Source organism: Oncorhynchus mykiss, chromosome 15, assembly GCF_057628025.1.
Source record: "Oncorhynchus mykiss isolate SJ-2025 chromosome 15, ASM5762802v1, whole genome shotgun sequence".
Lineage (NCBI taxonomy): Eukaryota > Metazoa > Chordata > Actinopteri > Salmoniformes > Salmonidae > Oncorhynchus > Oncorhynchus mykiss.
This window is the reverse complement of record NC_143036.1, coordinates 68,704,306-68,717,677: the sequence shown is the minus strand read 5'-3', so window position 1 is coordinate 68,717,677 and position 13,372 is coordinate 68,704,306. Positions and strand designations below refer to the sequence as shown.

The window sequence follows — 13,372 nt, the reverse complement described above, 5'->3', positions numbered from 1 at the left end:
GAGATTAATAATGTAGGGTAAGTAACATTATATAAGGTAGCATTGTTTAAAGTGGCTAGTGATATATTTACATCATTTCCCATCAATTCCCATTATTAAAGTGGCTGGAGTTGAGTCAGTGTCAGTGTGTTGGCAGTCTCTCTCCCTCTCTCTCTCCCTCTCTCCCTCTGTCTGTCTGTCTGTCTGTCTGTCTGTCTGTCTGTCTGTCTGTCTGTCTCTCTCACACTCTCTCTCACTCTCTCACTCTCTCTCCCTCTCTCTCTCCCTCTGATGACTGTCTTCTGTCCTGTGTAGGGGAGTTGGAGAAACAACAGGGCTCGAAGGGAGTGTCAGCTAAGAACAATGGCACTCTGGAGCTACGCAGCAAACAGGGCTCCCCGTCAGGTGTGTGTCTGTGTACACATGTGTTTGTGCACCTAACCTAAGCTAACATGCAATACTGTGAAACATACTACTCTCCAGACACACATGCTCTCATACACACACACACACACACACACACACACACACACACATTTGTTTTACTATCCTTGTGGGGACCAAACAATTGTTTCCCATTAAAAATCCTATTTACCGTAAACCTAACCCTTAACCTAACCTAACCTAACCTTAACCCCAAACCCCTAAACCTAACCCCTGACCCTAAACCTAACCCCTAAGCCTAAAATAGTATTTTTCTTTGTGGGGATCGGTGAAATGTCCCCAAGTGTCCGGAATCTCCTTGTTTAACTATCCTTGCAAGGACATCTGGTCCCCACAAGGACAATAAAACCAAAAACATACACACGCCATTGATTTTGGCCTCATGTTTCCGTCAGCTCTTATGTTGGTGTCATTTTGATTGACAGGCAAGCAGGACCTGGATGAGAACAGTGGACACAATGCAGTGGAGGTAAGTGCTCACTGATAGGCCAAGTCTTAATGCAGGTAAGTGTTTATTTGTATCTATTGTCACTGGAGCAGAGGCCTAGGCACCACAGAAGTTAGCCTGACCTAGCATAACGCTAGTGCGTCTGTATGTGAGTGAATGGGTGAGTGGGACTCTATTGAACTAACTATTGACCCTATAGAACTCCGATCAGACAATACATCTGCCCCCCATATAGCATGACATATCCATGTACAATACCAGTCAAAAGTTTGGACACACCTACTCATTCAAGAGTTTTTCTTTATTTGTACTATTTTCTACATTGTAGAATAATAGTGAAGACATCAAAACTATGAAATAACATATGGAATCATGTAGTAACCAAAAACGTGTTAAACAAATCAAAACATATTTTAGATTCCAGATTCTTCAAAGTAGCCACCCTTTGTCTTGATGACAGCTTTGCACACTCTTGGCATTCTCTCAACCAGCTTCACCTGGAATGCTTTTCCAACATTCTTCCAAGTTCCCACATATGCTGAGCACTTGTTGACTGCATTTCCTTCACTCTGCGGTCCTACGCATCCCAAACCATCTCAATTGGGTTGAGGTCAGGTGATTGTGGAGGACAGGTCATCTGATACAGCACTTCATCACTGCCCTTCTTGGTCAAATAGCCCTTACACAGCCTGGCGGTGTGTTTTGGGTCATTGTCTTGTTGAATATCAAATGATAGTCCCACTAAGCGCAAACCAGATGGGATGGCGTATTGCTGCAGAATGCTGTGGTAGCCATGCTGGTTAAGTGTGCCTTGAATTCTAAATAAATCACAGACAGTGTCACCAGCAAAGCACCATCACACCTCCTCCTCCATGCTTCACGGTGGGAACCACTCATGCAGAGATCATCCGTTCATCTACTCTGCGTCTCACAAAGACATGGCGGTTGGAACCAAAAATCTAAAATTTGGACTCATCAGACCAAAGGACAGGTTTCCTCCGGTCTAATGTCCATTGCTTGTGTCTCTTGGCCCAAGTAAGTCTCTTCTTCTTATTGGTGTTCTTTAGTAGTGGTTTCTTTGCAGCAATTTGACCATGAAGGACTGATTCACACAGTCTCCTCTGAACAGTTGATGTTGAGATGTGTCTGTTACTTGAACTCTGTGAAGAATTTATTTGGGCTGTAATTTCTGAGGCTCAAAACTCTAATGAACTTATCCTCTGCAGCAGAGGTAACTCTGGGTCTTCCTTTCCTGTGGCGGTCCTCATGAAAGCCAGTTTCATCATAGCGCTTGATGGTTTTTGCGACTGCACTTGAAGAAACTTTAAAAGTTTCATGTCTTAAAGTAATGATGAACTTTCGTTTCTCTTTGCTTATTTGAGCTGTTCTTGCCTAAATATGGACTTTTTTTTATCAAATAGGGCCATCTTCTGTATACCCCACTACCTTGTCACAACTGATTGGCTCAAATGCATTAAGAAGCAAAGAAATTCCACAAATTAACTTTTGACAAGTCACACCTGTTAATTGAAATGCATTCCAGGTGACAACCTCATGAAGCTGGTTGTGAGAATGAAAAGAGTGTGCAAAACTGCAAGGCAAAGGGTGGCTAGTAAGAATCTAAAATATAAAATATCTAACAATTTTGGTTACTATATCATGTGTTATTTCATAGTTTTGATGTCTTCGCTATTAGAAAATAGTAAAAAAAAAAATAAAAAAAAACCTTGAATGAGTAGGTGTGTCCAAACTTTTGACTGGTACTGTAAATGTCCTTAGTAATTGTTCTAGGTAGGTAGGTAATAGTAGTAGGTAGGAAGTGGTTACTGCATTATATACAGTTGAAGTCGGAAGTTTACATGCACCTTAGCCAAGTACATTTAAACTAAGTTTTTCACAATACCTGACATTTAATCCTAGTAAAAATTCCCTGTCTTTGGTCAGTTAGGATCACCACTTTATTTTAAGAATGTGAAATGTCAGAATAATAGTAGAGAAAATGATTTATTTCAGCTTTTATTTCTTTCATCACATTCCCAGTGGGTCAGAAGTTTACATACACTCAATTAGTGTTTGGTAGCATTGCCTTTATATTGTTTAACTTGGGTCAAACGTTTCAGGTAGCCTTCCACAAGCTTCCCACAATAAATTGGGTGAATTTTGGCCCATTCCTCCTGATAGAGCTGGTGTAACGGAGTCAGGTTTGTAGGCCTGCTTGCTCGCCCACGCTTTTTCAATCCTGGCCACAAATTTTCTATAGGATTGAGGTCAGGGCTTTGTGATGGCCACTCCTATACCTTGACTTTGTTGACCTTAAACCATTTTGCCACAACTTTGGAAGTTTGCCACAACTTTGGAAGTATGCTTGGGTTCATTGTCCATTTGGAAGACCCATTTACGACCAAGTTTGAACTTCCTGACGTCTTGAGATGTTGCTTCAATATATCCACATAATTGTCCTGCCTCATGATGCCATCTATTTTGTGAAGTGCACCAGTACCTCCCGCAGCAAAGCATCCCCACAACATGATGCTGCCACCCCCATGCTTCACGGTTGGGATGGTATTCTTCGGCTTGCAAGCCTCCCCTTTTTCATCCAAACATAACGATGGTCATTATGGCCAAACAGTTCTGTTTTTGTTTCATCAGACCAGAGACATTTCTCCAAAAAGTACAATCTTTGTCCCCATGTGCAGTTGCAAACCGTAGTCTGGCTTTTTTTATGGCGGTTTTGGAGTAGTGGCTTCTTCCTTGCTGAGCGGCCTTTCAGGTTATGTCGAAATAGGACTCGTTTTACTGTGGATATAGATACTTTTGGGACCGTTTCCTCCAGCATCTTCACAAGGTCCTTTGCTGTTGTTCTGGGATTGAGTTGCACTTTTCGCACCAAAGTACGTTAATCTCTAGGAGACCAAACGTGTCTCCTTCCTGAGCGGTATCATGGCTGCGTGGTCCCATGGTGTTTATACTTGCGTACTATTGTTTGTACAGATGAACGTGGTTTGAATTGCTCCCAAGGATGTCTTGGCTGATTTCTTTTGATTTTCCCATGATGTCAAGCCAGGAGGCACTGAGTTTGAAGGTAGGCCTTGAAATTCATCCACAGGTACACCTCCAATAGGCTCATTGACATCATTTGAGTCAATCAGCTTCTTAAGCCATGACATCATTTTCTGGAATTTTCCAAGCTGTTTAAAGGCACAGTCAATTTAGTGAATGTAAACTTCTGACCCATTGGAAGTGAAATAATCTGTCTGTAAACAATTATTGGAAAAATTACTTGTGTCATGCACAAAGTAGATGTGCTAACCGACTTGCCAAAACTATAGTTTGTTAACAAGAAATTTGTGGAGTGGTTGAAAAACAAGTTTTAATGACCCCAACCTAAGTGTATGTAAACTTCCGACTTCAACTGTAATGCCTGGGCCAGAGGTTTGGAGGTGGCCCTTTGGGCTTTCAGGTGAGTGAGAGAATGAGTGAATAGAAATGGTAAATTACCATAATTCTAGAGGGTGTTTCAACTTTTATTCAGTTGACATAACCTACCACAATACTGCTGTGTGTGTATGTTTCTGTGAGAAAACGTAGCATTCCACATGATCAGCAGAACTATAGTACCCAAAGGCTTTGCAATTACCACTCTGGAGGTGCTACATGACCTTTTGTATCCCTCCGCCAGAGGACTGGTGCACAGAGGCAAACACACCCGGTCAATGTGACATTCAGGGCCTGTTTAACAAGAGGTAGTGTGCTCGGGCTCCATTGAAACAAGGCTTTATTTGTTCTAACAGTCAACAGGCCCACTGCGGTATCAGTTAAATTGATCATCTTTGAGGTACATTATACATACAGTATCTGCTGGGTTAACGGACTGGGTTAAATGACTGGGTTAAATGACTGGGTTAAATGACTGGGTTAAAGGACTGGGTTAAAGGACTGGGTTAAATGACTGGGTTAAAGGACTGGGTTAAAGGACTGGGTTAAAGGACTGGGTTAAAGGACTGGGTTAAATGACTGGGTTAAATGACTGGGTTAAAGGACTGGGTTAAAGGACTGGGTTAAATGACTGGGTTAAAGGACTGGGTTAAATGACTGGGTTAAATGACTGGGTTAAAGGACTGGGTTAAAGGACTGGGTTAAAGGACTGGGTTAAAGGACTGGGTTAAAGGACTGGGTTAAATGACTGGGTTAAAGGACTGGGTTAAAGGACTGGGTTAAATGACTGGGTTAAATGACTGGGTTAAAGGACTGGGTTAAATGACTGGGTTAAATGACTGGGTTAAATGACTGGGTTAAAGGACTGGGTTAAAGGACTGGGTTAAAGGACTGGGTTAAAGGACTGGGTTAAAGGACTGGGTTAAATGACTGGGTTAAAGGACTGGGTTAAATGACTGGGTTAAAGGACTGGGTTAAAGGACTGGGTTAAATGACTGGATTAAATGACTGGGTTAAAGGACTGGGTTAAAGGACTGGGTTAAAGGACTGGGTTAAAGGACTGGGTTAAAGGACTGGGTTAAAGGACTGGGTTAAATGACTGGGTTAAAGGACTGGGTTAAATGACTGGGTTAAATGACTGGGTTAAATGACTGGGTTAAAGGACTGGGTTAAAGGACTGGGTTAAATGACTGGGTTAAATGACTGGGTTAAATGACTGGGTTAAAGGACTGGGTTAAAGGACTGGGTTAAATGCCGATTTGGAGTTGTATTATTAGTAATGGAGGTATATTGTAGTTGTAGGTATGTCGTACCTCCCAAGGCCAAGGTGGATAGAGTACGTGTCGGTCTTAGAGATCGGGGGGCTCCATTTGTCCTTGACCACCCTGCCCTGCCATGGGTCTATTCTGTCTGGATAAAGTGTAGCATGTATGGAGGAAGGTTTTTCATTGATTAATTATGTGCCATTAATGATATCTGAAGTTACAGTCATGAATCACATAACAGGTCAATTCATGTTGTACCCATGATCTATATACAGCCTGTAACACAATCTGCAGTATGTCCAGCTTGCTCAAAAGGAAGCTGAATATGTGTGACAGAGGGAGAGATGGATAGAGAAGGTGAAAGAGAAAGGGCGGGAGGGGGGAGGGAGAGAAATCAAAGGAAGAGCGTGACTCATTGTTCGTTAAGGACGATGATGAAGATAAAACATCTAGTTTATTACATTATGAATAGATGTACATCAAAAGCCCCGATGGAAATGGCATCCATGTCATCCATCTAGCTTAAGGGCAATACGGAGCCCAAACCCACATGAAAAATCAATATGGACCTGCCAATAGTCATTCTTGTCACAGTTCCATTACCAAGCTTGCATAATAATCTAAAGCAGGGCTCCCCAACTGGTGCCTGTGGGCCGAGGTTGGCACGTGGGTGGTTTTATTTGGCCCCCCAAGTTTACTGAGCAAAACATTTTCATTGTTGGACATAAAAAACTAACATAACAACAGACCAGGAAATCAACTCCAAGTTATTTTAATTTGGGAAATCTGTTCCCAAATATTCCCCCCGGGGCCTAAAAATTTATTTTTGGTCCACCAGCCACTGTGTCAAGTAGATGAAAAAAATCTGTCTCACTTTACTGACCTGTACCTGCGCCTCCAAAAATGAATCTATCAGCGCTTCACTCACAGTGTGCAAAGCTGTTGCTGCATAAGGATTCTTATTTCTTTGTGCGATTAGCAGCTATGAAACAAAGCAGTAAAAATACTTTGAAAACAACTACTGCAGCATTTCTTTTCTACAAATCACACATTATGTTCATACTTGACCTTTGACCTTTGACTCTTTGACTCTAAATGCGAACATAATGCTCCACTGTAGAGCCCTGCAAATTAACCCCCCGCCAACGTGGCTGGTGGAATAGACATTCTTATCCGACAATACCTAAATCTACCTGCATTTGGCAGGGGGCTGGGGTTCATTTTATGCCCTGATTCCCATGCATAATAAAGAGACATGATCGTACTGTATATAAATGTAAGCCAGGTTTGAAATGATTATGTTCTAATCAAATATTATATCTGTTTGGGCTTTTTTGCAGTCAATTTGCAATCTACAAATGATTTGTAATTATCTTCCGACCACCTGACCCTCCATTCAATAAATAATGGTCCCTCAGTTGAATCTAGTTGATCCCTGGTCTAAGGCCTAGCTTACCATGCCAAAGTTCCTTCCTAAGAGTCGCCCCTATCATACAGTGTCTTTGGAAAGTATTCAGACCCTTTGACTCTTTCCACATTTTGTTAGGTTACAGCCTTATTCTAAAATTGATTAAACCTTTTTTTAATTAAAATAGCCCATAATGAAAAAGCAAAAACTGTTTTTTAGAAATGTTTGCTAATTTATAAAAATAAAAAAATGAACTGAAATATCACATTTACATAGTGAAATTATTCAGACCCTTTACTCTTCTTGGGTATGGCACTATAAGCTTGGCATACCTGTATTTGGGGAGTCTCTCCAATTCTTCTCTGCAGATCCTCTCAAGCTCTGTCAGGTTGGAAGGGGAGCGTCGCTGCACAGCTATCTTCAGGTCTCCAGAGATGTTCGATCAGGTTTAAGTCCGGGCTCTGGCTGCACTCAAGGACATTCAGAGGCTTGTCCCTTGGCCACTCTTGCGTTGTCTTGGCTGTCTGCTTTGGGTTGTTGTCCTTTTGGAAGGCGAACCTTTGCCACAGTCTGAGATCCTGAGAGCTCTGGAGAAGGTTTTCATCAAGGATCTCTCTGTACTTTGCTCTGTTTATCTTTGCCTCGATCCTGACTAGTCTCCCAGTCCCTGCCGCTGAAAAACATCCCCACAGCATGATTCTGCCACCACCATGCTTCACCGTAGGAGAGTACCAGGTTTGCTCCAGACGTGATGCTTGGCATTCAGTCCAAAGAGTTCAATCTTGGTTTCCTCAGACCAGAGAATCTTGTTTCTCATGGTCTGAGAGTCTTTAGGTGCCTTTTGGCGAACTCCAAGCGGGCTGTCATGTGCCTTTTACTGAGGAGTGGCTTCCGTCTGGCCATTCCACCATAAAGACCTGATTGGTGGAGTGTTGCCGAGATGGTTGTCCTTCTGGAAGGTTCTCCCGTTTCCACAAAGGAATTTGTGAGCTCTGTGAGAGTGACCATCGTGTTTTTGGTCATCTCCCTGACCAAAGCCTTTCTCCCCCGATTGCTCATTTTAGCAGGTCGGTCAGCTCTAGGAAGAGTCTTGGTGGTTCCAAACTTCTTCAATTTAAGAATAATGGAGGCCACTGTGTTCTTGGGGACCTTCAATTCTGCAGAAATGTTTTGGTACCCCTCTCCAGATCTGTGCCTCAACACAATCCTGTCTCGAAGCTCTACAGACAATTCCTTCGACCTCATGGCTTGGTTTTTGCTCAGACATTTACTGTCAACTGTAGGACCTAATATAGACATGTGTGCCTTTCCAAATCATGTCCTATCAATTGAATTTACCACAGGTGTAGTCCAATCAAGTTGTAGAAACATCTCAAGGATGATCAATGGAAACAGGATGCACCTGAGCTCAATTTCGAGTCTCACAGCAGAGGGTCTACTTATGTAAATAAGGTATTTATGTTTTTAAGGTTTTATACATTTGCAAAAAATTTGCAAAAACCTGTTTTCGCTTTGTCATTATGGGGTATTATGTGTAGATTGCTGAGGAGTTTTTTTAAAAAATGTAATTGATTTTAGAATAAGTTTGTAATGTAACAAATGTGGAAAAGTCAAGGGGTCTGAATACTTTCCGAAGGTACTGTAAGTGTTTAATCATTTCCATAATGAAAGGGAACACATTCCTCCATGACAAGCACTTCCTGGTGGAAATTACACATGCCTGCATACATAATGAGGCTGATTTAGATCTAATTTACATATGAGCTACACCGCAAATGTGTTCAGCGGCTGATTAGCAGACTCCACTGAGAATCCACCTACAAGTGCTCTGTAATGAAACGCAGCTCATTCTCGATGTTTAGACAACTAGACATTTCCCAACATATCTCTTCGTTCCAAGACCCATATGTTTGGGGAGATGAGGGGAACTGTGGAAGGTACCCAAGCTGCATGAGTACTGCTGGGGTGTAGTCATACAGTTGATTAGCCAAGTAGTGGCCTTTCACCCTGCAAGCAAAGCAGTGCTCGCTTTGAGACTGAATTGAATTATGGTGTTTATTGTGAATTAAGACGTCCATTTGTTTTTCCGAAACATGCACAAACGTGTTATGTCACCGAAGCCTTGAACATACTTGCTCTTTCAGTTTTTAAGGACATTTTCAAAACATGGGAATAGGGCTAAATAGGAATCGAAGACAAAGTAATTCTCCCTGCAACACCAAACTATGTAGGATGTACACAACCCCCAGTGAGAATGCTTTAGTTTTTAACCGAAAAAGTTTCACAGGTAGGAAAAGAAAGAGTTTCTTAGGAAACTTCATGGGAGGTCATGTTTAAGTAGGATGTCAAAACCCTCCTTGTTCTTTGAAGGTATGACCAGGCCTGCTGAACAGAGCAGGCTTGGTGAGTGACCAGGCCTGCTGAACAGAGCAGGCTTGGCGAGTGACAAGGCCTACTAAAATGTGTTGTAAAATGATGAGGCATGCATTCTGATGAGTTTTGCCTGTGGTGTCTGTGGATGTCTCGTCCCCCTGTTGGTTTCACCTTCGTCTCCAGTTCTAATCCCCCCCCCTTCTATGTTAAATGGCCGTCTAAAAGCACCCCTCCCTCTCTCCTTCACCCCCAGTGTTCAGTGACCCTTAGTGCTGCACAGTGGTTTGAGAGGGAGGCACTCTGACTCCTTTAGAACCACCAGGCTCCCCCAAAAGAAACAACTGACCCACATCTCTCCTCTCAACCAACACCCCCCCTCTATCCACAGCCTCCCCCCACCTCTCCCACCTCTACACCAATGGTTCCAGCACCCAGTCTGAACTGGTCCCCCCAGCACCAGGGGGCGCACGTTCGCCCTCCAACCCTCCCCCTCTCTTCCCCCACCCCCCACCCCACGCATGCCAGTTGTGATGTGGTGTCACCCAAAAAAAGAGAAGAGGGCTGAGGGAGCACTAGAAGGAGGCCAGTCTTATAACATTTGATGCTGTCTCTGGCTGTTTTCTAAACTAGGTGTCAATTCACAACAGGCTTCATACGTACCAGCTCAGCAGCAGCGGGAGCTTGCCCAGGAGCCCCGAGAGTGTTGGAGCCCTTCTTAACCACCGGGGGGAGCTCTTGCAGCAGCCGCAGCTTCAGTCAGCCGCTGGCACCCCCCTCCACCACCTGCAACAGCTCCAGCCAATCAGCATGGGCGACCTTCGGCCCGACACGCTCATCCAGTGCCAGCAGATTGTCAAGGTGATCGTCCTGGACAACAGCGGCCATGGCCGCGTGGAGGCCTTCCTCAGCCACACCCCCACCCACGCCCATCATCATCACCATGCCCACCACCACCAGGTCATCCGGTCGGCCACCTCCACTCCTGTGAGGTCGCCAGAGAGCAAGGACGGTCACCAGCCCCCCTTACCCCCTCCTCCTCCCCCCTACAACCATCCCCACCAGTACATCCCCCCGGCGGACCCCCGCCTCAGCCTCCAGAGGACCCCAAGTGGCTCTCAAAGCCTGCTGTAAATAAGAGACCAATGAACCAATGACCCTCACCCACCTGACCTCACCCCAACCTCACACCTCACTCCCAACCTCAGCCCAACCCCACCCACCCCGCCCACGTCACTAACAGAACATATGTACATGCTATACATACAGAGACAGAGCTATAAAAAAAAGATAACACATCTATATGCATATATTTAAGGAAATAACAACAAAAGATGAATCGAGGTAAAGATTTGAAAGGAGGTGTGTGATAACGTCATGAGAATAATCCAAGTGGAAAAGAAGATGAATTTTACTGGATTCCATGTGTATTTTCAAATATTATGTAGTTTTAACAAATTTCTAGAACAGTTTTGTCAGTTTTAACTCTTTAAATATAGATCATATCATTGGTTTCTTTAGTTTTCTGGATGGATCTTTAGTAGTTAACAAGGAAGGACGTAGTACAAAATCCAGCACCAACCAACTAGATTCAGATGGATTCCACAGACTGAATGTCTTGGAGATTCCCTCCAAGATTGAACTTAATCTAAGAACGACTTTTGTTCAGTTTTACCATTCATATCCTAACCTCATCTCTACTATGTGTGTGTGCATTTGATTGACAATGACTGAACAATGTGTGTGCCAAAATGACGGAAGTCTCCACCAAACGGACTACTTTGTACTCGGCTAGAAGAAAACTAGAAGAACTCAGAATCTCCTCCACTCTCACCTCGAGGAGTACCCTACATGTAAAAATAATTACAGCTAGCGATATTTCAGTGCAACCTGTCTCCTTTTTTGCAATGTGGTGGATTTATTCATTGAAATGGGAGACTGCTGTCTCTCTTTCTCCCCCTCTCTCTCTCTCTCTCTCTCAATCTCTCTCTGTCTCTCGTCTCTCTCTGTCTCTCTTTCTCCCCCTCTCTCTCTCTACCCCCCCCCTCTCTCTCTCTCTCTCTCGCTCTCTCTCTGTCTCTCGCTCTCTCTGTCTCTCTCTCTCTCGCTCTCTCTCTCGCTCTCTCTCTGTCTCTCGCTCTCTCTGTCTCTCTCGCTCGCTCTCTCTCTCGCTCTCTCGCTCTCTCTCTGTCTCTCGCTCTCTCTGTCTCTCTCTCGTCTCTCTGTCTCTCTCTTGTCTCTCTGTGTCTCTCTCTCTCTCTGTGATCTGAGGAGGTGTGTTATTTGTTACTCTCTGTGGTGTTGTTTTTCTTTATTTTCTATTATCAGGAAACACACTTCCACTGTCATCCTCCACAGATCCCCCGTCCAGTTACTGTAGCTAAGGATGATGGCATATGAAGGCAAGGCAACCAATCAGAAGGCTTACTGCCAAACCAAAAGCCAATAACAGCCCAGGAAATAAGCTCTTTATTTGCTGTCGTCATTGTTATATTCAGCTCAGGAATTCTTGACGTAAATGTTCTGGAATGTTCTGGAATGGTTTAGATTGCACATTTATTGTGTGCATGTGCTGTTATGCTGAGAGCATAACTAGGACCAGGAATAACTCCAGGCCCTAATCACAGCCAATAAGACTGGCAATTCCCACGATTCGCCCTTTGCCAGTCTGTAGATCTGTCTGCCAATACAATCCAACCAAAATGATTTCCCAGTGTATTTTGGAGTGCAACAAACTCATTATGTTAAACATATGCACTGGACAAACATGACACTTGTAATTTCTCAATGCTGCTTCTTCTGTGTATCAAGATAGCCTTTTTATTTGACTTTTTTAAAAGCTTAGTACTCCAATATTCACATCATTCATAACAGCACTCAAATGTTTTGTCTGTTATTTGCTCATCTGTATTGAAGGGGACAAGACTAATCTTAATCTCTCACTTTTCGTTCTGCTTAGTTTGTTAAATATCAAATTGGGTTGCCGGAGAGGACAACCAAGTTATCTCCATCCATGTAAATGCTAAGGTCAACCAAATGTAATTTATCTGAAATAGTTCATCGACTGCTCTGGTCTGAATGTGCCCATGTTTAAAACATGAGCTACATCAGGTGGTTTGGAATATATATTCGGCTGGCCCTCCTGGCCTCCTCTCATTCAGCCCTGCCGCTAGTTCAGATAATTACCAACCTGCTGTGTGGAGGTCTCCAACTCATCTCCAATCTCAGTCTACTTTATCTGTGAGGAGCGAGCCTCTGGAAAAACAATCTATTGCACCACGCTGCTGTGGGGGCTGAGAGGTTTTGTGTGTGTGTGTGTGTGTGTGTGTGTGTGTGTGTGTGTGTGTGTGTGTGTGTGTGTGTGTGTGTGTGTGTGTGTTTGTGTGTGTGTGTGTGTGATATGTATCCCATATCTCCTGTGTGTGTGTGTGTGTGTGTGTGTGTGTGTGTGTGTGTGTGTGTGTGTGTGTGTGTGTGTGTGTGTGTGTGTGTGTGTGTGTGTGTGTGTGTGTGTGTGTGTGTGTGTGTGTGTGTGTGTGTGTGTGGAGATTGTCCCTTGCCCTCCGCAGCATCGTGACTCCCGCTCACCAAGAGGAGATCTCACACGAATCTCTTCAGCGGAGATCCTTCCCCTTTTTAATGTGTCAGTTTCAATAGACACAAGGCTCTGTTATATTAACTGCTGAAGGGTGTTTAAAACAGGGTTACATATTTCAAATACTTCACTGTGTCAGTGTCCCAAATAGGGCACTGTTCCCTACATAGTCCCCTACTTTTGACCTATAGGCCCTGGTCAAAATTAGTGCACTGGAAAGGGAATAGGGTGCCATTTGGGACGCTCAGTGTCTCTTTAGGGTTTAACAGCCTATGGCAAACCAGAGAGCTGTGTCTGTATCCATTTCACACTCTAAGAACAAGTTAATCTGTTTTCTGTTCCTTTCGTCGTTGTCAATTCAACATGTGGAGTGAATGTGATTCTTCAACCCGGCATGACATTGGTTTTGTATGTATAGGAGGCCTATT

At 43.7% G+C, this 13,372-nt stretch overlaps 1 protein-coding gene across 1 annotated transcript in view; it reads left to right on the top strand.

Moving 5' to 3' along the window:
• The window catches only part of LOC110501001 (IQ motif and SEC7 domain-containing protein 3), a 195,664-nt gene extending 184,463 nt beyond the window's left edge, over positions 1–11,201 (top strand). Inside the window, exons 12-14 of the mRNA XM_090200920.1 lie at positions 295–384; positions 849–892; positions 9,983–11,201. Of these exons, the coding sequence (XP_090057046.1) occupies positions 295–384; positions 849–892; positions 9,983–10,483 (635 nt within the window). The 3' untranslated portion in view covers positions 10,484–11,201. The remainder of the gene's footprint in view (positions 1–294; positions 385–848; positions 893–9,982) is intronic.
• The last annotated feature ends 2,171 nt before the right edge of the window (positions 11,202–13,372 follow it).